Consider the following 27,667-nt stretch of genomic DNA (forward strand, 5'->3'; position numbering starts at 1 on the left):
GAGGTCAGGTGCCTTAGCCCGCGAAAGGTAGTCTGGCTCTGTCGCGCCAATATGCATTTTTGAAGAGCACGGCTTGGCCTGTTAATATTTGTCTATCGCCATGGAGGCCCTTTCTGTCTGGAAAACAACGCAAGCAGTCCGACCCGTAACTTGCATTCAAGTGGCCCACATAAAACTCAACACGCAGTACAAACATACAACTTCACCGTGATACATCAAAACATTAATAGATTAAAAAACAAAACCTTTAAGCTTGAATGCGAACTACAACTTGACGACAATATTGACGTTATCTGTCTATCAGAACATTGGCTAACAAAAAAGGACCTGGAGGCTGTAACCATCATGGATTGGAAACTCAGCGCGAGCTTCTGCAGGTCCTCGAGGAACGGCGGCGGAGTGTGTATATACTCCAAGTCTTCGCTACTCACATTGGAACGTCCAGAAATAGCTAATCTGAGCAAAGAAATGAACTTAGAAGCGTGCGCAACAGAGTATGTTGGTCTAGACTTGATTGTTATGTGTATATACAGAGTGGGGCCTGTAACAAAAGCAAAAAATTAAACTGTAAGCTATTCTCCTTATACTGATCAACATTTGTTCAGCGACTTTTAAAAATAACTTGTATTTTGATTTTTATTACCGTTGAAAGTTTTTTCTAAGAGGTAATGTATTGCGAATTCTGTTAAGTCTAAAGTGTGACAGACAACGTCAATGACAACAATCATGGCATACATTGAAGCTAATATTTATTTTGTATGAAAAATAAAAAAATTAAAGACTTCATAATTTTTAAAAGTCACTGATCAAATGTTGGTCAGTTTAAGGAGTATAGCCTACAGTTTAATTTTTTGCTTTTGTTACAGGCCCCACCCTGTATAAGCCACCTAATAATTCTAGCGAAGATAATGACTTTAACTCTTTTATCATATTATTACAGCAAATTCTCAACTTTCAAATATTTAAACAACATAAAGTACTAATCCTAGGCGACTTTAATATCGACTTGTTAACTAATTCTACTGAAAAGAAAGCTTTATTTGATTTTTTTAAATCTGTAGGTATGAGATCTTTAGTCAGCTTTCCAACCAGAATTTGCAAAACGACTCAAACATGCATCGACCATGCCTACACCAACATACCCGTAAACGAAGTTACTTGTGTGAAGCCTAAAAATATGTTTGTATCTGATCACCTATGTACGTATGTATCGGTAGAAGTTAATAAGATACTCCAATCCAACAGTGTCATGTGGAAAAGACTATTTTCCAATACAAATATTCATGACTTTAAACGTAGTGTATCACTATATAATTGGGACACTTTACTACATAAATCAATGTGCCCTAGTAAAATATTTGACTCGGTATTAAATGTTGTTATTCATTTCTACAATATACACTTTCCTTTAAAAAAATATCCAGTTAAAAATGTGTCTAAAACTTGGCTTAACGAACACGTGTTAGATGCTAGAAAACAAATGCGCCAAGCTAAAATGCAAATGTTATCTAATCAGCTCTCAAGCGCGAACTATGATAATAGCAACTTAATTTTAATTGAGAACAAGTTCGTCAACGAACTAAGTAAGGCACGCAGGGACTACGTAAACAATGCAATCACTAACAGTAAAAATGTATGCCAGACTTCATGGCGACTAATAGCCTCTGAGACCGGTAGGTGCGATAGAAAACGAGATGCACTCGACATTCTGATTAGTAAATCAGCTGGTCATACAGACGAACAGCGCGCGGCGGCGACAGCAACGGAACTAAACCGGTTCTATGTCAACGCAAACAAGAGTGTAATGGCACACACGAACATCCCGACCGCACTGGGTTATCTAAGTATGTACATTGAAAGACACGCACACATTATCAACACTGCAGCGTGTTCGTTGCAACAGGTAATAAATGCAGTACAAAAAATTAAACGAAAATATTCGCAGGATATTAACGACATGAATACTAACATTTTGGATATAGCGCCGCAGTTCCTTTTTAGTGTACTGTGTGACCTATTTAATAATTGTTTTAACTGTGGTATTTATCCCAGTACACTAAAAAATGTAAAAGTTCAGCCGATTTATAAAGGTAAAGGAGACATGGACAAAATTAAGCATTTTAGACCTATATCTCTGATCCCTACATTTTCAAAAATATTTGAACGCGTTTTAAGCGATGTACTTATGTCTCATTTAATAATAACAACCTTTTGAACAAACAACAATATGCTTACCAGCCAGGACGCTCAACTATCGACGCAGCCCGGGACGTCCACACAAGGGTAATGAATCACTTGGATGCTAAGCGACACGTTGCAGCCATATTCTGTGACCTTTCTCGTGCCTTCGAACTCGTGCACCATCCGCTTATCTTAGCCAAACTAGACCACTACGGTGTAACCGGCAGCCTACATCATATGATCGCATCGTTCCTCCAAGGACGAAAACAACTAACTTCAGTCATGGGGAAACGGTCAGAACTACTCGATCTGGGAGACTGTGCTGTTCCCCAAGGCTCAACAATAGGAAATAACCTATAAAACTCCCGTGAGACTCATACATATTTAAAAATATTTTAAGCGGGTTACTCACGTATTAAGTCGATATAGCGTTCGACATGTTTCGGCTCAATTTCGAGAGCCTTTCTCAAGAGTAGCGACACCCCGCCTTTACATGTCGAGAGCGCGACGCATACTGCGGGCGCTTGCTCGGTGCGCGCGGCTGCTGAGGACACACCACCACCCGTCTCACTTGTCGTCTGTACCGAGAACATTGATCAACCGCGCCTTGAGTTTGTGTGATCCTCAGCACGTAAACCGGGAATTGAGTCATGTTAGGGGTGTTTTGGAAAGTAACGGTTACAACTGGAGGCATAGTAATCGAATTGCGAATGCATCCGCGCGACCACGACCACCGGCGGTGGAAAGGCTGCCCTTATACTTGCCGTACATCAAGGGAGTGACGGATAAGATCGGACACTTGTTACGCCGAAGATATAGCATCAAGACGATTTTCCGTCCTCACACGCAGCTCAGGAAATGGATGCGTTCGCCAAAAGACAAGGAGCCCTTAAATGTTCCCGGGGTGTACAGGATCCCGTGTTCCTGTGGGAAGTCATACATTGGAGAGACCGGCCGGAACATCTCGACAAGGCTTTCTGAACACATACGTAGTATGAAGGGCCGGGACACCCACAGCTCTGCGGTGACAGAACACGTATTGGATTCGGACACGACGCACTATGTAAGATTTGATAGGGTAACCGTACTGGCGCGAGAAAAGTTCTTCGTTCAGCGGAAAATACGGGAAGCTATAGAAATTAGTCGTCATCCTAATTTCAATCGTGACAGTGGTTGGTCGGTGCCACCGAGTTGGAAAACAGTTCTAGGCACTACGTCGGTCCCCAGTGTAAACGCACCCTTAACAAGTGACGTAATAAGTGTTGTGTGCAATCCTGCTTTTGACAAAAGTAACATAGTGGGTAGCTCCGATCTCGCCACGGTGACGTCGCCCGCGCCGCCGACCCCCCTGCGCCTGTCCTCAGCAGCCGCGCGCTTTCCGAGCAAGCGCCCGCAGTATGCGTCGCGCTCTCGACATGTAAAGGCGGGGTGTCGCTACTCTTGAGAAAGGCTCTCGAAATTGAGCCGAAACATGTCGAACGCTATATCGACTTAATACGTGAGTAACCCGCTTAAAATATTTTTAAATAGGAAATAACCTATTTATTATTCTTATGAATGACTTCTCCGAAGCATCAAACGAAGCAGAGTTCGTCCTTTTCGCCGATGACGGCTGTGTAATTGTTGCAGCCGAAACCCACGACCAGCTAAGTGTAAAACTAGGCAGAGTAATGCAGCAGGTCGCAGCGTGGTTCGCGGCGAACGGCATGTCCCTCAACATCGAAAAAACAAATATCATACATTTTGGCCTCAGAGGCATCAGAGAACATACCCTCAACATTACATGTAACGGTCTGAAAGTGCCGCAAGTGGACCAAGTAAAATACCTTGGCCTTACTTTCGACTCGGGCCTTACATGGGGACCACATATTGATTCTCTGTGTGACCGACTTGCTGCTGCTTGCTTTGCACTCACAAGGTTGCGCCCAAGCCTATATCCCGAGAATGTGAGAATGGCCTACTTCGGCTACTTCCATTCATTATTAACGTATGGAATAGACCTATGGGGCGCGGCCGCGGAGCGCGAAAGAGTATTTTTATTACAAAAGCGTGCTATTCGTGTCATTGCTGGGGTAAAATGGGATCACCCAGCTAAAGACCTGTTCAAAAGTAATAAAATACTGACATTACCCGGCCTGTATATTCTTGAGGTAGCTAAACAAGTAAGAAGAAACATTGAACAGTTCCAGAATAATACTACGGAACCTAAATACAACCTCAGGCACCGTAACGAACTTCGCCCACCCCGCACACGGTTAGCGAAATCTAAAAAATGTCTACACACAATGGGCCCAAAAATTTACAACCAAATCCCTCAAGACATAAAAAACGCGAACAGCAATAACGCGTTTGTGGTTAAACTTAAAAAACACCTAGTCTCAGCTGCCTACTATTCGTTGAACGAATTCTTCCAAATTTAAGGTATACAAGCCTTGCATGACACTGGTGGACACACAAATTAACAATAGATTAGTAAATGTGTAAGAATTGTAACTCATGTACCAATAATTATTGTAATGTATTGTTTTTATTATGACGTGTAAAATTATAGTTTTATCAATAAAAAAAAAAAAAAAAAAAAAAAAAAAAAAAAACGCAAGAGCGATAGAGATAGATATCTACGAGCGATTAGTTTCGTGAGTGTTTGTGCCATTCGGCCACCGCACGTACCCAGGGGACCAAACCCTCACCCTTGCGAGCCAGGGCCAATTATTATGAACTTTATGTGCGAAATGTCATTTTATATTTGCACATTATGTTTTTATGTTTGACGACCGATCTGGCTCAGTCGGTAGTGACCCTGCCTGCTAAGCCGCGGTCCAGGGTTCGAATCCCGGTAAGGGCATTTATTTGTGAGATTAGCACTGATATTTGTTCCTGAGTCATGGATGTTTTCTATGTATACATATATACCGACGATCTCGGAAACCGCTCTAACGATTTCGCTGAAATTTGTTATGTGGGGGTTTTCGGGGGTGAAAAATCGATCTAGCTTAGCCTTAGATCCCGGAAAACGCGAATTTTCGAGTTTTAATGCGTTTTTCTTTCGCGTTAGTCACAGAACACCCCACTAGAAGCCAAATGCAAGCGATATTGTTCGAGACGCAAATCACCAATCCTTGCGGGGTGAGGCGGGCGCGCACAGTGCTGCCATTGGTCGTTTCAAATAATGGCGCGCCTTTATGATTAGCAGTAGGGATGGGAATGGGACATGTCTATTATAGACAATGGTACCGGTACCAGTACTGTGGTGAATTTGTTTTGCAACAAATTATAATATTATAATTAAATTATAATAAGGCCTAGTTACCCTTCGGGTTGGAAGGTCAGATGGCAGTCGCTTTCATAAAACTAGTGCCTACGCCAAATCTTGGTAGTAGTTTCCAAAGCGGACCCCAGGCTCCCATGAGCCGTGGCGAATGCCGATGCCGGGATAACGCAAGGAGGATGATGATTGTGATAGCATCTCAATAAAAATCATTCTAGTAACTAATAACTAAACTGTGCATTTTTACTTACGTTTACTAAGTTAAATTACCAACTAAATATTCTAAACTAATCAATGAATTAAATACCACTACAGACTCTACAGATTCTAGATAATTATTCACTATTACAAATCTGCTTTCTTTTATATTTCATAAAATGGTAGCACATGGTACGAACGGCAGTACGAAGTTCCCGCAACAGACATAAACTAACATGGCCCCATGCCTAGTCGTTTACGTGAAAGGGATAGCAAATAGCATATCACATTGTTAACTCGGCAAAAAGGGATGGACGCGCCTCGGCGCCGCTCAGCACAACCATATTGACCAGTATAAATGAACTCCGCGGATAATAAACAATATTCAACAAAATAATTAATTTGACTTAACTGTGGAATGTTATTCCATCTTTTTTATATGTAGAAGTGTTAGAAGACTTGCCACACCACTTTATGCTGTAAGAGACCATTGTTTGCAACCAAATTTGATTATTTAAGATTTTTTCCCGAGCGGACACGGACACTGTTAGCGGGTCGTATACTTGGGCGCTACTGATCGGTGTCGCACGCGTTCAAACTTTTATAAACCTGATTTGTCGTATGCTTGGTGACCGCGAGTCGCCCTGTAAGGGCCGTCTTGTTGTATTGGTCTGTGGCGTTAGTAAACGCAAAATATGGTCGTTAATTTCGCAGACCGCGCATCGGCTGGGTGTAGCTCAGTCGTAAGGGGTCGGTCTAATGTTCGCAAGCACATCGCGGGTTTCGAATCCCGGTCAGAATAAAGTTTTTTTTTTTGTATTTATAAGAGTTTTTTTTTTCATCTAAATACGTGATATAATAGAATAAAACCGAGCGAAGCTCGGTCGCCCAGACATTGCTAATTTACACACAATATACCGTCTCCTTCACCCGATTTCTTTCCGTCGTTCTTCGGATATAGTGCGACAAAAATATTAAAATAAAACTTCTCGAAACAAATTGTAAAATCTGAATACATTCCTTGTACTTCATACATATCTAGTGGATCTTCGACCGTGTCGCCTTGGAATTGCTTCGACTTACGACCAGGTTCGAATCTTAAAATACGTTTAACAAAGATTCTGGATATTTAAAGTACAGTCATAACATTATTTTACCTTTTTTCCGACATTTAATAACAACGGGTAGTGTTGTTTTTTTTTTTTCATACTACGTCGGTGGCAAACAAGCATACGGCCCGCCTGATGTAAAGCGGTCACCGTAACCTATGGACGCATGCAACTCAAATAGTGTCACATGCGCATTGCCACCCCATTAGAAACTTGTACACTCCCTGTTTACATTTTTAACCCCCGACGCAAAAACGACGGGGTTTTATAAGTTTGACGTGTCTGCCTGTCTGTCTGTCTGTGCGTCTGGGTGTATGTCTGTGGCATCGTAGCTCCCGAATGGATAAACCGATTTAGATATAGTTATTTTGATTGAAAGCTGAGTTAGTCCGGAGTGTTCTTAGCCATGTTTCATGAAAATCGGTCCACTGTGTTGCGGTCGGGGTTTTTTTTTTAAATTTTAATTTTGTGGTTAGGTTATATTATAAATAATTTTAGAACTTTAACATTATCAAAATAGCCCACATCAGGATAACTATGGTCATTAGCTTGGATATTTTGCTGGGACATTAGTCTTTCCTTGGCCACGACGTCTGAAACGTCGGAAAAAAGGTAGAATAATGTTATTTCATCGCGTTCGACCTGGCCCCTATTTCTCCATCTTTAGTCATTTAGTCATTTAGTCATTTATTTATTGCAACCATAGTGTAGTACAGATCTTAACAACTAGGTACATTCAGAGTCATATGGGCCCTGGCAGGGCATTGCAATGTCATACATTATGTTATTGAATTTTACTAATTATACATGCATAGGTATATTTATTAACAGTTCTAGTATTATACATTCAGTCACATTAGATATTTATAATTTAGGTTATACATCAATTTAATTATAGAAACATTGAATTCACGTTGTCACTTACATCTAACCTATATTTTATGTCAAATTATTATCATTTAAAAAGTCGTTTATTTTGTAATAGGCCTTTTCTGTAAGCAGGTTTTTAAATTTACGTTTGAATAGATGGACTTTTGTCTCAGCTTTTATTCTTTCAGGAATTTTATTATAAATTTTTATAAATCTAACATATGGACTGTTACTGTGCATAGTTAAATTTGATTTTGGTAGGCCTAGTCTATTCTCATGTCGAGTTACCATTCTTCTATAGGGCGCATCTTTAATTTGGCGGAAAAAGTGCATGTTGTCCCTAACGAATATGCCAACCTCCAAAATATAAATGGATGGAAGAGTGAGTAATTTATGCTCTTTGAAATAGGGTTTGCATGTTTCTCCGTGCCACATATTCAAGAGAATGCGCAGGCACCTTTTCTGCAATATAAACAGGTCATCAGCATCTGTGCTTGCTCCCCACAAAATGACTCCGTAGCGGAGCCAGGCATAAGCGTGAGCGTAATATGCTGATAGGGCCGTTTCATAATTTGTATTACTCTTTAAAATTCCGAGCGCATAGGTAAATCTTGTTAATTTTGCCTTTGTGTTTATGATGTGCATTTTCCAATTCAGGTTCGTGTCTATTGTGATACCTAGTAGATTAAAGTGTTCTACTTCTTCTATTTGTCCGTTACTTGATGTTAGGTTAAGGTCTAAAGGATTTTTTGGTGTGGTCGAAATTGAATAATTTTAGTTTTTTTGAAATTTATTTCTAAATTATGATCCACAAGCCAATTCTCTACTGTCGTGAGTGTGCTTTTTAATTTATCATTAGAGTGGCCGCTATCATAACTGTTGAACATCAAAGACACGTCATCCGCAAACATTACGCAGGTTGTGTCTAATGATTTTGGCAGCTCATTTATGTATATCAGAAATAGTATGCATCCCAATACACTACCCTGTGGTATTGAACCTCTGGCGTAACATATTTCCGATTTAATGGTTTGCACTTCTTTTAAGACGTCATTATAATGGTCTATTTGCACATATTGTTTACGGTTTTCTAAATACGATTTAAACCATTTGTGGACATTTCCCCTTATTCCGGAATTATATAATTTATCTAGTAGTATATCGTGGCGCACTCTGTCGTACGCTTTTGACATGTCAAGCAAGATACCGACGGCGTAACTCTTATTGTTTATGTGGTCGAATATTGCTTGAACATAGTTATATACAGCTAGAGTGGTCGTATGTTTTTTCCTGAAACCGTATTGATTTTTGTCAAAGATATTGTTTTTTTCTAGGTACTTGTAAAGGCGGGTGGACATTGCTTTCTCGAAAATTTTTGACATTGCCGGTAATAGAGCTATTGGTCTATACTGCGTGAGTTCTGTGTTTTTTCCTCCTTTCTTGAAAATCGGTCTTATCTTAGCTATTTTGAGTTTTTCCGGGAAACTGCCTTCGCTAAATGATCGATTAATTAATTCGGTTAAGGGCGGTACTAACTCCTCTTTGCATGTTTTAATTAACGTGGACGGTATTTCGTCTATCCCATAGCTACGTTTATTTTTTAAGCTCTGTATAATATTTGATACCTCTCGTTCCGTTACGGGGCTAAGATACATAGAGTTTATAGGTGGATTTTTTGTCGGTCTACCGCAAGGTTTATCATGCAAACATGACGAATCTCCTACTGTGGCAAAGTATTTATTAAAAGAATTTGCTATTTCCTCTGGAGAATCTGTCAGCCGGTTTTCAATATTTAGGGTGAGGTTTTTAATATTTAAGCTATTTTCTCCTTTGTTCGTTGTTTCCTTGATAACGTTCCACATTGTTTTCATTTTATTCGATGATCTAGTCATTTGGCCTATGAAACGAAGTCTTTTTGATAGAAGTACACATTTTTTAAGCATTTTTGAATACGCTTTATGATGCTTTCGTAAGACTTCGTTCTGTGACTGATTTACTAATATTTTTAGTTGTCGTTTGTGTTTACACGATTTCTTTAGCCCGGGAGTCAGCCACGATTTTTCATTTTTATTTCCCACTCGCGCCCGTTTTATTGGAATGCACTTGTTTAATGTTTCTTGTAATTTGTTCTCAAAATCATTATAGTTTTCATTTAAAGTCTTACGCGGAGATATTATTTGTCCCCATGTTATATTTTGTAACGCGACCTTAAAACTATTAATGTCGTTGTCATTAAATATTCGCCTTAAACTATACCATTTCTTATTTGTTTTTTTGATTGGGTTAGGAATTTGTTGCCTGTATAATACACTTTTGTGGTCTGATATTCCGTGTTCTTGAATTGTTACAGAAGTGTCTTTTAGTGAATTTGTAAAAATTAAATCAATACATGTCGATGTTTTGCTTGTAATTCTAGTAGGTTCTTTTGTAATTAAAGTCAAATTGGCTGAGGCCATCAGATTCACAAGATTTTGAGATATTTTTGAATTAATCAGCATATTTATATTAAAGTCTCCTCCAATAACTATACATTTCTTTCGATCTCTTGGCTTAATTTTTTGTAAGATTTTACTGAGCGTTTCAAAGAATATATTTACATCTCGATCAGGCCTGTATATATTTATTAGAATGATATTAAGTACAGGTATTTCCAAAGCACAACATTCAATAACACATTCTTTAGACAGTTCACAAATATCAGTTCTTTCTATATACTTTAAATCTTCCTGAAGAAGGATCGCCACTCCACCTCCTTGGCACTCGCGTCTGTAGTAACCTGCAGCAAACTTGTATCCTTTTATTGAGATTAGATCCTGCTGGTATTCTGTTATCCAAGTTTCCGATAAGCATAATGCTTGGATGTTTTTATCAGACAGGAAGGATTCCATTACGTGAGTTTTATTTTTCAAGCTTTGGACATTTTGGAAGAGAATTTTAACATAGTTTTTAGGTACGAAAACAATCTTCTGCCTTTTCCTGAGATATTCGATTTGTTATTCCAGTTAGTTCTGTGCACATTTTTGCCTCCGTTATTTTGCTAGGTGTGACAGTCTTTTCAAGGTCCCTTGTACTGTAATTTCTTCTTTCTGGTGATATAATGATTTCTTCTCCGTTTACAAATAGACGATTGTTTTTTATATAGGCCCGTTTTCCTTCCTTTCTGGCGTTATAAAGGCACTCTCTCTGTGTTTTCCTCTGTTGTAGTGACTGGCTATCTAGGTGTTTGGATACAGCATAACCGGTGTTCTTGAAGCAGTATGCGTTGTCCAGTATGTATTTTTTCATTCTTTTACTGATGAATTCGATTGATATAGGGCGGCGGTATCCTTTTTTTCCGAGTCTACTAGCAGCTTCAATAAAGCCATTGATGTCGATATTGAGTATGTCATGGAACATGTGGCTAATGCGAGCATATAAATCCGCTTCAGTTTCACTTTGCCACTCGTCCAAGCCATATAGTACAATGCTTTTTTCATATTCTTCGCTGTTTTGTCGCTTGGTGGCAATCATCTGATTCTGTATTTCGAGTAATTCTGATTTCAGCTTCTGATTTTCTTGCTCTAGGTACTGTATGCTCTTTTTTGTATCATGAAGGTCATTTATTAACATTTCCTGACGTCCAGAGATTTCGGTAAACTTTTGATTGAATTCCTGATTCATCTTTACAATAGCTGTGTTGATCCCTGATTGAATTAGGCGTTCTACATGGGTTAATAAGTGCTGATTATTTTCTTGCAATTTTTTATCTAAGAGTTGGCCTATTTTCTCTATAGTCACAACATTTTGGCTTCTTTCTGGATGGCCGATCTGTGCTAGAGTCACACGATTTTGGCTTCTTTCTGGGGGGTTTTGTTGCGAATTGTCATATAATATTTTGTTTGTGTTTCCTGCTGTAGTCTGTTCATGATGGGATTCTTCGACCGACATATCTAACAACGAGGTTTCTAGGTACGAGCGGGCTGGGGTATCATCATTTTTCCGCCTAGATGTAACATTTGTGCAACGTGGGCAGTGCCAATTTTTTTTTATTAAATAGTTACTAGCCATAAAAGTCGCTGTTGTTATATTAAGACATCTATAATGGTATTTATCTGTGCACATAACACATTTTAAGGCATCTACAGGGTCGTTTATTGGCTCATCGCATCCTAGGCAATTCATCCTTATTACTTATCAATTTTCTATGTCGCAAAAGAAGTAAATCAATCAAAGTATTCGCTCTGCGGCTTGTAATATTTTTGTTTGTTGATCTGGTTTCCGAACGTACCTTATGTCCAATACGGATCACTATCACAGTTCCAATTCGGACCGTTATTTGACAGTTGGCGTTTGCTGTCAGAACTGTCAGGTCAGGTGTTAATGTCAATCAGTTGTACATGGTGCGCAATGTGACGTGTTTATAACCGGATTTTTTTATGTTTGCGGTGATTTTGAATAAGAAACGGTCAAAATGCTCTCTTACCGAGTCCGTAATTCTTCAATTTTTGACTTTCCGTGCTTCCAAACTAAGTTTCTTCGATGGTTGTTTACACTTATAACCTATTATTTACATCACATCACACACAGTACGTATTTACTATTTTTCCAATGTTTAAAGTCGCGTGAGCTCAGAGTTCGTTTGTTTACTTGGCCAGGGTTGCCAGTACTGACATCTTGACAAATGTCGGCGACATATGTCGGCTGACAATCCGACACATTGTCGACGACATGTGACAATCTCATAGAAAAATTGTGACAGTTGTCCCCGACAAATGTTTCGTGAAACAGAGGTCAACTTTTCCAAGTTGACACTTTTGTCGAAATGTCGCTAATTCTTGACAGGACTTTAGAGAGCGGTCGAGAATTTCTTGACAATTGTCGAGTTTTAGGGATAGTTGCAAAATGGCGTTATATAATTATACCTAGATATTTTTCTGGCACGAACGAAGTGACACTAGTGACTTTTAGTATAAGCTTGCTTGCTTTTAGTATAAATTTGCTTCCTTCCGATATTTAGTCCATAGATAACTTACATTATAATATGTCATTAATTATTAGAATTATGTCGTTAATTATTGCCCTGACTCTTGAGTAGTTTTATGTGCTCTGCCTACCCCGTTTAGGGAATATGGACTTGAATTTATGTGTATATAACATAAAAGGTTAAAAACAAATTTCAAATGTTTGTAAATAAATTGACAATAATAATAAAAAGAACCACATTTTAATAGTTTACATAATTTCTTACATGATTATTCAAGATTTTATGTATAGATATTATCATTGGGGGTAATTAATAACCTTATGTTATGTAAGGCTATTTGTCGATAAACGGATTGTCGATGTTTTTGTTTTGTCGAATACTAACAACGACGTTCGTGCCAGAAAAATATCTAGGTATAAATATTATATACTATATATTATACTTTGTGGTTATAGTTCAAATGGATTGGGTAGTATTTTCGATAAAATATTCCAGTCAGCTTAGGTTTTTTCTTGCTTACAATATCGTTTTCAACCAATTCACACAAAAATTAACAAATTATATTAGTACCTAAACCTTCCTCATTCAAATACTTTTGTGATAGATGAAAACCATAAGAAAATGTGTTTAGTCGTTTTTGAGTTAATATCCCTAAGTTTAAAGATATATATTTTGGTGGGGTTTAAAGTATTATTTATTTTATGTTTAGCGTACTCTTTGGTTATTTGATAACATATAAAACGTCCGTGATTAAATTACCTAATGTTATAAATTAAACACGTTCACGTTACAAAAATATGACTATTTAAAAAAGAAAAGATAGTTTATTTATAATTATACCTATAAAACATTACGCGTCTACGTTTAAGAAAGTAAAAATATTTTTTTATTAAAAGTTCCATGAGACTACCCGACGAGTACCCGTTAGCTAATAGATATTTACTATTTTGGCACTTCGGTAGCGACACATTTGCTTTTATATATGGCCGGTATGGATGATTTATTATTTTTGATGGCAAGAAAAAAAATAGCTAAGATAACCGCTCGCCGCAGACATAACACGACGAATTTGAAATGGATTTTCATGATGCCGAATGTTACCTATAGCGAATCCATACTAATATTATAAATGGGAAAGTGTGTGTGTATGTTTGTCTGTCCGTCCTTCACAGCAAAACGGAGCGACAAATTGTCTTGATTTAAAAAAAATTATTTCAGACTCAAGGTCCATAAACGGTTAGTAGAACATTAAAACTCTAAAGAACTAATATTAGTGTTAGTAAGACATTTCCTAATGAAGACTTAAAAAACCGGCCAAGAGCGTGTCGGGCCACGCTCAGTGTAGGGTTCCGTAGTTTTCCGTATTTTTCTCAAAAACTACTGAACCTATCAAGTTCAAAACAATTTTCCTAGAAAGTCTTTATAAAGTTCTACTTTTGTGTTTTTTCATATTTTTTTAAACAGTCATATGGTTCAAAAGTTAGAGGGCCCGGAGACACACTTTTTTTTCCTTTAGGAGCGATTATTTCCGAAAATATGAATATTATCAAAAAACGATTTTAGTAAACCTTTATTCATTTTTAAATACCTATCCAACAATATATCACACGTTAGGATTGCAATGAAAAAAAAACCGGCCAAGAGCGTGTCGGGCCACGCTCAGTGTAGGGTTCCGTAGTTTTCCGTATTTTTCTCAAAAACTACTGAACCTATCAAGTTCAAAACAATTTTCCTAGAAAGTCTTTATAAAGTTCTACTTTTGTGATTTTTTTCATATTTTTTAAACATATGGTTCAAAAGTTAGAGGGGGGGGGACGCACTTTTTTTCCTTTAGGAGCGATTATTTCCAAAAATATTAATATTACCAAAAATTATCTTAGTAAACCCTTATTCATTTTTAAATACCTATCCAAAAATATATCACACGTTGGGGTTGGAATGCAAAAAAAAATCAGCCCCCACTTTACATGTAGGGGGAGTACCCTAATAAAACATTTTTTTCCATTTTTTATTTTTGCACTTTGTTGGCGTGACTGATATACACATTGGTACCAAATTTCAGCTTTCTAGTGCTAAGGGTTACTGAGATTATCCGCGGACGGACGGACGGACGGACGGACGGACGGACAGACAGACATGGCGAAACTATAAGGGTTCCTAGTTGACTACGGAACCCTAAAAAGGTACTCCCCACTTTACGTGTAGGGGGGGTACCCTAATAAAACATTTTTTTCACCTTTTATTTTTGCACTTTGTCGGCGTGATTGATATACATATTGGTACCAAATTTCAGCTTTCTAGTGCTAACGGTCACTGAGATTATCCGCGGACGGACGGACGGACGGACGGACGGGCGGACAGACAGACATGGCGAAACTATAAGGGTTCCTAGTTGACTAAGGAACCCTAAAAACTAAAACAATTCAAACTTAAAACCTACATAGCGACAGCGTGCAGCATTTGCATCGGTTGAGCATGGGGCCATTTTCACGTGGAGATAGTTGAAGGGATGGAGAGTGACATAGGCTACTTTTTGTCTCTTTCTAACGCGATTCGCTCGCCGCGGGTAAAAGCTAGTATAGGTATAAAGTACCGGGCAATGATAGTACATTAAGTATGACACAAATGTACTAGTTTGGTCAATGTCAATACACATGAAGTGATATTGTGCGTGCAAGCGAAGCGAGTGCGCATAAGAGAGCCAATGTGTGTAATTTTTATTTATTTAAAACCTGTGTTTAAAACATATTAATTATGAATATGTGGTTCGTAGATCAACAAATCCTATCTAAGGAAATGACCAATGCACATGTGTTTCATACGTTTTACGAAAAAACAAACAAAATTTACATATTAATTAGATTTTATTGGCTAAAACAGTTAGTAAAAGTCCAAAATGTGACACGTTGTCCGCCCCACCCGGCGCTTGCTCCACGGATATAATGTGAGTGTGACCAATTTTAAATGGAGCCGTATCCATGTTGTTAGCGGCTAGTTTCAATATCAAGTCTATCGGGTTATCATACAATACCCGTAACACAAGTGCGGTAGTGTAATAAAAAGCCACACAGTGTAATTTCTTATGAGCCTAAAAACGGTTCAATAATATCATTGTTATGAGCAAGTGTGTTGAAATAGTACATTTCGATACAAGTGCGATTAATAAGAAATTCTAAAAACGAGTGGCGATAAAAGTGGCGTTACACGTTCATACAAAAAAATCAAAAAATGTGATAAACAACATTATATTTATTATATTATATACCTACCGGTCATAAATTTGATACAACCCGGTACTGTACACGTAACGTCAAGCGTAAAAAAAAAATATGGGTATACAGTCGAGTTTATAAATATGTGCACATTTTTCACCTTATTGCAACGAGTTAAGGTGAAGAAATGTACACATATTATTATTAATAAACTCGACTGTACACATCTTACCCAAAAATATGTCCCATAGCATCTCAGTCCGGTGTGATAAGAGCGTAGTATATGAGACGTATTTATGAGACGATTATTTCGATACCTATTTTTGCACTTGACTGTACTATAGCAGCAAGAAGAGCGCGATTACTATATTTGTCTCGCATTAATAATTTACGCGTATAATTAGAACGACGCGACGCAGGTACATTGCGGTCCTACTTAGTTGACCGGTTTTTTCTGTCTACGGGTTAATTTATCGTGTGACAATTGTAGATTTTGGTGAAACCAAAACAATATGTCAATGTCAATTTTTCTTGACATATGTCGGATTGTCACGATGGAGAAATAGGGGCCTGGTTGTTTAGTTTTTTTTTGTTTGAAAGCTGAGTTACTCGGGAGTGTTCTTAGCCATGTTTTATGAAAATCGGCCCACTGTATCGCGGTCGGGGGTTTTTCAAAATTTTAATTTTGTGGTTAGGTTATAAAGCTCCTAGACAAATACAATGACGCCGGTATCCCATAATGAAATAAGCAGAGCACACGAAACTGAGCGCGCCATGCTCGGTATCAAGATGCAAGATCGAGTGAGAAATACCGAGATCCGTCGGTGCACCAAGGTGCAAGACGTAGGTTTCGTTATTACCAAACTTAAATGGAGTTGGGTGGGACATGTTGCTAGGCAGAGTGATGGCAGGTGGACTAAAATGTTAACTGAATGGTGGCCGCTTACTGTTGAGGGGCTATCCGGGTTGTGGATGCTTGAATATGAACTCCAAAGAATTGTTACTATGATTTTAATTATAAAAAAATATACAAAAATGTAAAGAGCCGAGTCATGGCCGCGGTGGCTAGTAAGTAAGTCAATCCCGAAGATGGCTGCTCCCCGCTGTCACCTCACCCCGCGGTCGCCCTGTTGGAGTGGTACGCGACATGCCGGCGGACCTTGAAGTGTCGTCTTCAACTGTAGTGTCCACGGGTAAGGGGCAGATCTTGGTAAAGTCTCTGCGCAGCAATCCAGTGGCAGTTTGAATCTCTGCGACTCTGGTAACGCCGTCGCGCCCTGGGAAGACTCGTTGTATTCTCCCTAGGAGCCATTTTATTGGAGGTTGTTGCTTATCTTTGATAACGACGAGGGTCCCAATCTCTAGTTGCCCGTTCGTCGACTGCCTCCATTTAGTTCGGATCTGAAGCTCACTTATATATTCTAGTTGCCAACGTGCCCAGAAGTGCTGGCGAAGCTGTTTAATCTTCTGGTATCTGTCCACTAATCTGGTGCGTGAAGTAAGGTCTTCTTCTGGGATCGCCGTCATACTTCGCCCGATGATGAAGTGGCCAGGTGTGAGTGGCAATAAGTCATTTTGGTCCGAGCTAAGTGGGGTCAAGGGTCGGGAATTTAAAAGTGCCTCAATGTAAGTCAGTGTTGAATACAAATCCTCATAAACTAGATTAGCCGATCCTAGTACGCGGCGTAAATGATGTTTTATAGAGCGAACACCGGCTTCGTGTAACCCACCGAAGTGTGGCGCATGTGGAGGCAAAAAATGAAAATTTATTGATTCTGAGGTTATAGCGTCAGAAATGTGAGTAGCATTTTGTGCAATAAAAGATTTGAGCTCATTAGCAGCGCCTACAAAATTTGAGCCATTGTCGCAAAAAATATCTAAAGGTTTCCCTCTGCGAGCAATAAACCTCTTGAGAGCGGCAATGAAGTTAGCTGTGCTCAGGTCGCCCACCAGCTCGATATGTATGGCCTTGGTTTTGCAGCACACAAATATACAAATGTAGGCCTTTATGAGACGACAACCACGCCCTCTGCGATTGGCCATCATTACAGGCCCCGCGTAGTCAACATTGACTTCTAAAAAAGGAGAGCCCGGTTGAAGTCTTTGTTTGGGTAGGTTGCCCATGATTGGAGTTACGGTACGACCACCAAAACGACGGCAAGTCACACATTGGTGTGAAATCGACCTCGCGATACCGCGCCCCCCAATAGGCCAATACCGTTCCCTAATTGAATAAAGCAAGTGCTGGGGACCGGAGTGCATGAGAGCTTTGTGTTGACATTCGAATAACAATTTAGTTATACGATGATTTTTGCTTAGTAGAATCGGATGAACCTTATCATATTCGTAATCCGAATTCGACAATCTGCCACCTACCCTAATTAAGTCAAGGTCGTTTGTGTCTATGTACGGGTTCAGTGATGAAATCGTAGATTTTTTAATGGAAGTTCCCGATTTTAACTTGTCGTATTCTGTAGGAAACGATTCCTTTTGTGATATTAGTATTAACTTTTTTAGCGCATAGTCTAATTCCTCAGCGCTGAGTGGGCCGCTTTTCTTATCAGACTTAAAGCGCGCGTTATGAATGAATCGCGCCATGTAAGCAAAAGTACGTTGCATGCGCTTCAAGTCTGAGAATTTACTGAAGGGAAACGGCTCATCAGTGCCAGAATTGACTACCAGACATGTGTTTTGAGTTTTAACTTCTGGTAAGTTATTAGTATTTAATTTTAATTTTAATTGAGGCCATGCGTGCTCTGGCTGTGATAAAAATTGTGGACCGTTCCACCATAACTTGTTGTGCACTATTTCGTTGGCTGTCAATCCACGTGAAATGTGGTCTGCGGGATTTTCGTTGGTTGGAACATGTCTCCAAGTATGGTTAGCACAAGTGGACTGTATCTCGGCAATTCTGTTACGAATAAATGTTTGCAACTTACTTGGATGCATGCTCAACCAACCTAGTACAATAGTTGAGTCAGACCACAGAAAGCAGCTATCAAATTGTAGTCTCATGGAATTGAAAATTTTGTCCAGCAACCTAGAACCTTGTAGGGCTGCGCATAATTCCAATCGAGGGGTAGTTAGTGGTTTTAGTGGGGCTACTTTCCCCTTTGAGCACAGCAAGTTGACAGCTACTTCGTTGTTCTCGTTCACGGAGCGCACGTATGCGCAAGCGCCATAGGCTGCTTCAGACGCATCTACGAAAATATGTAGTTGTAAATTGACAGGACCGTGACAAATAGCGTGTCTGGGGACTTGTACTTCGTTAAGATTGTGCAACGTAAGTACAAATGCTTGCCAAACATCTCGTATCTCGTCAGGGACAGCTGTGTCCCACGACAACTGGCGCAACCACAACTTCTGCATCATGACCTTGGCTTCTAAAATAGTAGGTGCTACTAGACCCAAAGGGTCAAATATTTTAGAAATAGTTGACAAAATGTTTCGCTTAGTGACAGAGCCTTTAAGGTCTACATTGGTTGTGATGCACAAGTTATCGGATACGCTGTTCCATGTAATGCCTAAAACCTTGGAACTATGCTCAGGACATAGGTCCAGGTTTCCTTCGGCGCCATCAGTCTTGTCATTAGCTATATTTTGGAGCACGCTAGTGTCGTTTGATCTCCATTTTCGAAGTGGAAAACAAGCACTATTCAAGGTTTCTGTAAGTTTTGTGTAGATCCTAGTGGCGCCCTCTGTTTCGGAGCACCCGGATATAAGGTCATCAACGTAAAAGTCCCTAGCTATAATTTCTTTAATAACGGGATCATCGCATTCAATCGATAATTGCCGCAAACAGCGGACGGCCAAGAAAGCCGCTGACGATGTACCATAAGTCACGGTATTTAATTGAAATGTTTTTATAGGCTGGGAGGGGTCGTCCCTCCACAATATTTGTTGCAGAGGCCGTTGTGATTCAACGACGTTGCACTGGCGGTACATTTTTGCCACATCTGCAGTCAAGGCCACGTCATGTTGTCTAAAACGCATTAAAATTGAAAACAAATCATCTTGTATAGTAGGGCCTACTTTCTGCAAATCATTAAAGGAATAGCCAGATGACGACTTTGCTGAACAGTCAAAAACGACTCTTAACTTGCTAGTAATACTGTCGCTTTTCAACACGGCAAAATGCGGCGCAAAATAGGTAATTTGCGACCTATCGTAATGTGATTCACTCATGTGACCTAGTTGTATATATTCATGAATAAACTTTGTGTACGATTGTTTTAAAATAGGATCTCTTTGTAATTTATTTTCTAAAGAAAGAAATCTTTGTTTTGCTAAACAGTAGCTATCACCTAATAGGCTAGGCGACTCCTTGAGTGGAATGGTAAGTAAAAATCGACCGTCAGGTAAACGTGTCGTGTTTTGTACAAAACTTTGTTCACATTCCATTTCTTCGACACTCAAGGAGGTAAAATCATTTTTTATACAATCTAGTTCCCAAAAGCGCGCTAATTGTTTTTGTATAGTGCAGTTTTCCATGTTATTTTTATCTTGTAATTGTGCATTTGTAATAGTTTGTGCGTGTGCAAAACCGCATATGTCCGCCATGCCTGGTACTGAACCGCCTAGAACCCAACCAAATTTGGTTTCATGCAAAATTAAATTTGTATTATCTAATTCGATTTGTTCTGAACCCAATAAACCCCAAAACACCTTGTTTCCTAGTAAAATGTCAATATTTGATTTTTCGTAAAAGGTGGGATCTGCCAACGTGATGTTTTTGGGTATATTGAAGGCTTCAAAATCAATAGGTTCGCATGGCCAGGGCCTAGTTATTACAGGTATGACGGTACATTTTAGTTCCATGGAGTAATCATTGTATTTTGATTTTATGTTAACCGTACAAGTTTTATTTAAAATAGATTCATGTTCGTTTAGTCCTGTGATTGAAATAAAAACGTCTTTTGTTTCCAAATTCAACTGTTTGCACAACCTTTCAGTAATAAAATTAGAGGTACTACCACAATCAAGCATAATACGTACGGGATAAATATTAGAGTTTGCAGCTCGCACGTCAACTATAGCGGTCGTCAATACCCCTTCCGGCTCCTCGTCCTCGGCGCAAACAAGTCCGACCGGCGCAGACGCGCCGGCCGCGCCGCCCGCCCGGCCAGCAGGCGCGGGCACGGCCGGCGCGGGCGCAGGGGGAGGGGCCGCGGCCGTCGCAGGCAGCGCGATGCCGCTGGTGCTAGGTACCGCAGTACTCGTACTGGGTACACTGCTATCGCTCGCAGACGGTTTAGTTGTATGCAAAATAGTGTTGTGTTTTTTCCTGCAAACTCTGCACGGGCTCAAACGACAGTTTTTAGTAGGATGCCCGTGACGTAAACAATTAAGGCACAATTTTAAACCTAGGGCCTTGTCCTCCCTATCTTGTGCACTCAAATCTAGAAACGCTTTGCAATTATAAATATTGTGAACGCTCGAATTGCATACGGGACACGATTTAGTATTGTTATTAATAGTATTCGTCTTAGTAGGCGAATCATAAGTGACCAAGGCTCGCGGCTTCTCTTGTCTAACATTTCTTTGCTCGATAGTTTCTAGTAAATCGGCTCGCATCCTAACAAATTTGACTAAGTCGTCAAATGTGTTAGAATCGCCCTCTAACGTTAATTTGTATTTTTCCCACTCAAATAATGTTTGGCTGTCGAGCTTGGTACACACGATATAAGTCAATAATGTGTCCCACTTATCAACTGGTTCTTGTAATATTTGTAAGGACTTTAGGTTTTTTATGAAAGTATCAATTAACCTGCGTAACTGAAAGGCTGTATCTTTTTGTACGGAAAATACGTTAAATAACGCTTTAACGTGATTAGAAATGAGTAAACGTTTGTTATTGTACCTGTCACACACAAGCTCCCATGCGATTTGATAGTTCGAAGCACTAAATTCGATCGATTTAATAACTAGTAAAGCACTGCCTTCTAAGTAAGATCGTAGGTAATGAAACTTCGTAATATCGGATAAGCTAGTATCATTATGAATCATAGATTCATACATGTCACGAAACTCCAACCATTGACTGTACGTACCATCAAACTTACTTAGATTGATTTCAGGCAATTTTACCTTTGTGCGCTTCATATCCGTCACCTGCATATCGGCTGGTGGTGACTTACTACTCCTGCCTGCAGGACCCTCCGCCTCGCTCAGCAGGAGCTGGGCGCGAGCGATGCTGCTGTAGTACGTTGCCTCGAAAGTATTCCGCTGGGAGTATTGCTCGGCAGCTTCTTCATGGGCACATTCGATCTGTAATTGCACGTCATGGAAGTCGTTAAACACTAATTCCAACCTCGAAATACGCAGCTCGAGCTCAAACCTTTGATGAGGAGTTAATTTTTCTGGTAATTCACTCAAATAGGTATTAAAATTAGTCAACTGAGCCTTACAGGTACCACGACGCTTAATATTTTCTTTTAGAATGGCTTCAGTCATTTTTTACGTTTAAAAACGACACTGCAATGCAAAACAACCAACAGGAAATGAATGTAAACAACACTTACTTGTAATTCGTAGTTTTAGTTAAGATAATTAGCACTATGTACTTGTTAGGTCCTAATATCTTTGTGTACTAGTATATCTGTTGAAAAAACACGTAATGTACTTGTTTTATGCACTAAATATTGAGATAACTGCACTTTAATCACAATAGGCACTGAATTTGATTTAATTTACTTGTTATTTCGATAAGCCGGCAACTAGTACTGACGGCGTAAACATGTGATTTTTACCGTTAGCTGCAGCTGGCACTAGATAACGATGGCTAAGTAGATATCTATAGCTGCGCCTTATGAGGATTTATATTAAATACACTGTTTGTTATGAAGTTAAGTTAAGATTTAGTTTGTAATCTAGTTTCTATAGTAGGTATGATACCTAAGTAGGCACTAATGTAAGAAAGGGAGTGGATTGGGAACTTAGCTGGTTTCTAGTAATCCTGGGCTTGCGTTTCCTTAAATCCGTCCATATAGGCTTGTAGATCCCTTCTTGTAGTAGGTATTTAGTGGACTTATCTTGTTTCTGGCGGCGAACTCGACGTAATTAGCTTGTAATTTCGAATAGTTAACTGCGCTGTGACAATGGCGGTGCACGGACCGTTGGCTGGACAGTTAATTCGTAGTTACTTGCTGATTCTTGATTTGGAGGCTCGAAGACCAATGTTGAGGGGCTATCCGGGTTGTGGATGCTTGAATATGAACTCCAAAGAATTGTTACTATGATTTTAATTATAAAAAAATATACAAAAATGTAAAGAGCCGAGTCATGGCCGCGGTGGCTAGTAAGTAAGTCAATCCCGAAGATGGCTGCTCCCCGCTGTCACCTCACCCCGCGGTCGCCCTGTTGGAGTGGTACGCGACACTTACAAATGTAAGAAACTCCTGGCATCCGTTGACTCGTTGGGTCGACGACATCCGGAAAATAGCGGGTCACAACTGGATGAGACTAGCCCAGGACCGGGAGAAGTGGCGTACTAGAAGAGAGGCCTATGCTCAGCAGTGGGCGATAAAGGGTTGATATGATGATGATGATGATGAAACTATTCATGTTTCAGTGCAAATCTTGGCAATTAAGGGGTTAAAAGAAAACTAAATTGTGGCATTGCAGTGACAGGTTGCCAGCCTCTCGTCAACGCCACATTTTGACTCATAGTTATATCCCACAGTCGACATCTACTAAATACGTATGGATGCATATGTCAATATCAAAAGTTTTCTTGTCTGAAATAACGTTATTTTATACACGACATATATTATACATAAACTTACGAAAGCTGTGTAATGGCATATTAGCCACTTTCTGTGTTTAGCAGTAACACAATAGTTTACTGCGACATAACGCATATTACTTGGTCAGCGACAACCCAAACATGTATATAATTATAGTCACACACTTTTATACAATAAATGAGAATTGATTGGGATTCATTACTATCTACTACTCGTGTCTATCATTGACTACACCTCGTACCGTGAAGCTGCTCCTCCTCAACAATAATAACATACTTTGTTATTACATGGCGACCCTTGCCTCACTGAACCAGTGAAGAACCTTTGTTATTACAGCTGACCCCACCACCATGTGGCATTCATAGCTTGAAAGAGAGAGATATACATAAACTGACGACTATATTTCCAAAAGGGTAGACAAACGAAATGGGTCTAGTTTCAACGGCACTCTTAGCAGTTTAAGGTTGCGTTTCAAGCCCATTACCCACGCCACAATAGAACCTTAATACCAAAGTAGACTTCTACGACACCCACGAGAGGAAAGGGGCCAGCCCCTTTCCTCCCGTGGGTGCCGTGAAACGCTTAGTCAATCTCTTGGGGAGATATTGACACACATCTACACTTTATTATACTGTGCATATACTATATTCATCGTATCTGGAGCAAATTTTTGACATGTCGTAAAGTCGAATCGAGCCTGACGCGAGACAATTTTTCGATATACTCGTATTCTCTGATGTTCGGGTGAAAGGTTCAATATATTTGTATCCTCGGAAAGGAGTTTCGCAATTCTTAAGGAAATTTAAGTACCGCTAAAGCCGCCATAAAATTAAAATGTCGGTCACATTTGAAAAATATCAGTTTTGGCCCAAATTAAGTGATTTAAAATTACTTACTGATATCTTAGTAGTGTAATATGGTCCGTACTGGCACAGCTCGGGGTATGTACAAACACACCTTACAAGCACAGTGTTCTGGCACACCTCGATTAAGGTTGAGTTTCGCGTTCGATTCGACCTCTTATCATTAAGGTTGAGTTTGGCGCATTGTTGGCACAAGTTCAAGGCGTAGGTTTAAGATTCATCTGATTGTAATTTGCATAAATCATAGCAATTGAGTGATGATTTATGTCGTATATTTTAATTATGTTACCATATGGTTGATTTGAATTTTTTTACTCGTTTCCAAGAGCAAGGTACTACATTGATGATGGTTACTATAAGGATGAAATTTGTTAGTACCACGAAATACCTCTTAGAGCGTCAATGTGACGTCAATGTGGTACCTTTCTCTTGAGAACGACGTGAATATATAATTATGTTTTTGTTTATGTGAGTGGGGAGGAATGGAAATGAAATAAAATTGTGTATATGCTTAAATTGTATTTTATTTCTTAAAAAATACATTACGCATTGCTATTGTTTATACTAAAGTGTCCCCAGGGTAGGGTCTCGACATGATCCGGTGTGATGTATCGCTTGTTGTCTAAGCCGCTAAGCGTTTTTTTCTTAACTACCCTGGTGAAAAGTTTGTGGCGTGAGCTCACGATGTTATACATTTCGTCGTACAGTTCGCTGTCTAAATTTAAACAGTTTCTGTACTCGGAAAAATGTATCCTTGCGACCACTGCAGCGGTCACACCTTTGCTCTTCTTCACACACTGCACTTCATCTTTTTTTTTCTTCGCAGGCACTTCGTCATCATCATCATCATCATCATCATCATCATCATTATCATCATCATCATCGCTATACGACTCTAATGAGTACGCATACATTTTCGATCTAAGTCCTACGAACTCCGTTATGATTCTCCCCTTTACTTCGTCTTTCATTACTCCCACCACTTTTTTATTTACTCTAGGTAGATTATAAATATTATTATCTGCAAGATCGGAGGTGTCGAATCTCGTGCTTACATCGGGTTGAATGTCTTCATAAAAATCATTAGTGTCAATTTCGTAGATGAAAGAATCAGTGTCTGTATATAATAATTTACACTTGTCACTGTCGTATTTTTGCATCATATAGTCGTAGTGAAACTCGTACATTAGAGTTTTTGATAGTTCTAATATTGCAAAGCCAGCATAAGTTGGTTTATTATATTTAATTTTAGAGCTGTTCAACTGTACTGCGACCAAATCATCAGTAAAAATTGTACAGCTGTGGAAATGAGGTTTTGCTATGTATCTCTCCAACCCAAAATGTGGTTTACTAAAAGATTCAACATCTTTCCAAGTCTTGCAGAATTTAACATTTAATCTCTTTTCGATGTTTTCGATACTCTTTCCAAAAATGCTGTTTACAAACAGCTTGTACAAATCCTTTTCGAATGTGCTAGTCGCTTGTGCTCTTTTTTTAGAGTTTAGTTCAACGTATGGTTTTAGCCATTGCTCCTGACGAAAGGAAAGTATCCTTTGAATTTTTTTAAAACAAGTCCTTTCGATATCGCCTGTTTTAAATTAAGTCCGTGAATTACATAATTGACCTTATCATCCAGGGTTAAGAGTAGTTTTCTCGTCTCGGATCCAGGAGGGCATTTGGTTTCAGCGCAAAAAGGATAGTCGTGATGTGAGTCGTGAAGCTCCTTGGGGTATGATAAATCCACCTCCAATATGTAGCCCACGAGCGAGTCGGGTTGGATCATGCCCACGTCAAATGCTTCAATTTTGTCTTCAGATAACCACTTGAAATTACTAATTGGTAGGTATTGAGTCATCGCCCAACCATATAGATTGTTAACGTCTAAATATGTAATAAATTTATCCTCCTTCTTAGAATCATATTTCTTCATGTATTTATTATTGGCTAAAGAATGACGCTTCGACACCTGACTGACGCCGCCCCTAATGCCGGCCTTTATGAATTGGATCATTTCATAATCCGTCATGAGTTCTAGTTTAATACCCGTGTAGCGTAGCATGGCGCTCCACGAGAGACCGGGGGCTGTGTAAAAGTGGCAGGGGTCCAGTTTGTAGGCTTCGAGACACACCAGTCGAAAATTTTCAAACACCTCAGCCAACAGGAGCACGTCCGTTTTCAGATATAAGTCACTGTACTCTCCCAAGGTTTTTATTTTAAACTTCTCCCAAACATTGAGTGCGTGATGGTAATCTACCTTTTCGATATGAGAATCAGTCAGTTTGCTGTAGAATTCCTTCCTTGTCGGCAAGGTTTCTTCATCCAACTTTGCCCAGCTGTCTAGATATTCATATGGGAACACTCCTTTACGGGACAACAAGTCGAAAGCGGTGTCCGCATCAATATCCTGCGTATACGTTGGGAGGTGTTTGGGTAGAATTTTGAACTGTTCTCGAGTTAGATTTTTCACAAGTTTATCTAGGCTGCTACCCAGAAATTTGTAAGAATCTATGAAGCGCAATTGGAATTTTTTTCTAATCTTTTTATAAAAGGATATGTACTTCTCCTTTGTGTGGGGTATGCAACCAATTTCGCCATCTTCTTTGGCCAGCTCGGTGATAAACAAGTGACTGTCATACCCGCTCAGGTTGTGAAAAATTACTGGTAGAAATTTGGGTATCACATATTTGAGATTACACTTATTGTGCGCTTTTCCACGTATTCGGCCTGTTAGGTGGCAGTGATCAATGACAACGCTGCTGTCAATGCCCAAAGGCTTTTCACAAATGTGACACTCGGTGGAATTTTTGTCTCGTTCGCACATAGTGTTCAAGTCCATACTAATTGGGGGAGCTGTGAGAATGTTATATATGATGGCGGCGTTTTCATAGAGTGTTTCCGCAAACACTTCTACACAATCTTCCCCTCTATATGAGACAAATTTACACAAACTTTCGTCATAGTCGCAATGGATGTACAATGCAAAACTGCACGGTATGTGTCGCGCGACATTGAATGTATTTTTAGACTCATTCTGTTTCCTGGATACTGGTGAAAGGATCGACTCAAAATCTGCATAAATTACAAAAGGCACCTTGTACTTGCGATGGTATTCGTCAAACTCGATTATCTTATTGTTTTCGTCAGGTAGTATTGGCAATTTTTCTCCACACCCCATTTTTTCGTGTAGATTTAATTTTTCTTCGGAGCGAAACTTTTGCAGACAACCATCGCAATAAAACATTTTCGACGTTTTCCCAC

At 39.4% G+C, this 27,667-nt stretch overlaps 2 protein-coding genes across 5 annotated transcripts; both read right to left on the bottom strand.

The window, feature by feature from the left end:
* Positions 1-16,797: 16,797 nt before the first annotated feature.
* LOC125234155 lies at positions 16,798-20,496 on the bottom strand. The gene is made up of 2 exons (XM_048140356.1): positions 19,177-20,496; positions 16,798-19,064 (listed from the first exon to the last, which is right to left on the bottom strand). Exons 1-2 carry the CDS (start codon positions 20,359-20,361, stop codon positions 19,002-19,004), a joined length of 1,248 nt encoding a protein of 415 aa, XP_047996313.1. The 5' UTR covers positions 20,362-20,496; the 3' UTR covers positions 16,798-19,001.
* Positions 16,798-22,534, bottom strand: LOC125234156. Of its 4 annotated transcripts, XR_007177947.1 has the most exons (3): positions 22,323-22,534; positions 21,889-22,068; positions 16,798-17,386 (listed from the first exon to the last, which is right to left on the bottom strand). XR_007177947.1 is itself a non-coding variant. In XM_048140359.1 (2 exons), exons 1-2 carry the CDS (start codon positions 22,252-22,254, stop codon positions 17,325-17,327), a joined length of 378 nt encoding a protein of 125 aa, XP_047996316.1. In that variant the 5' UTR covers positions 22,255-22,315; the 3' UTR covers positions 16,798-17,324. The 4 variants fall into 4 exon arrangements, 3 of the variants coding, with proteins under 3 accessions (XP_047996316.1, XP_047996315.1, XP_047996314.1); XM_048140359.1 differs by lacking the exon at positions 22,323-22,534 and having other exon boundaries at positions 21,939-22,315; XM_048140358.1 differs by lacking the exon at positions 22,323-22,534 and having other exon boundaries at positions 21,889-22,315.
* Between the last annotated feature and the right edge of the window lie 5,133 nt (positions 22,535-27,667).

The sequence above is a fragment of the Leguminivora glycinivorella genome, chromosome 15, assembly GCF_023078275.1.
Source record: "Leguminivora glycinivorella isolate SPB_JAAS2020 chromosome 15, LegGlyc_1.1, whole genome shotgun sequence".
NCBI lineage: Eukaryota > Metazoa > Arthropoda > Insecta > Lepidoptera > Tortricidae > Leguminivora > Leguminivora glycinivorella.

What these genes read in the sequence shown, in the direction of transcription:
- LOC125234156 (XM_048140357.1), bottom strand. Translation starts at nt 17,328, where the DNA reads ATGACGGCGATCCCAGAAGAAGACCTTACTTCACGCACCAGATTAGTG.
- LOC125234155 (XM_048140356.1), bottom strand. Translation starts at nt 20,361, where the DNA reads ATGGCGGACATATGCGGTTTTGCACACGCACAAACTATTACAAATGCA. An exon ending in CTACTATTTTAGAAGCCAAG is followed by an intron (nt 19,065 to 19,176) that starts GTCATGATGCAG and finishes ATCTTAACGAAG; the next exon opens with TACAAGTCCCCAGACACGCT.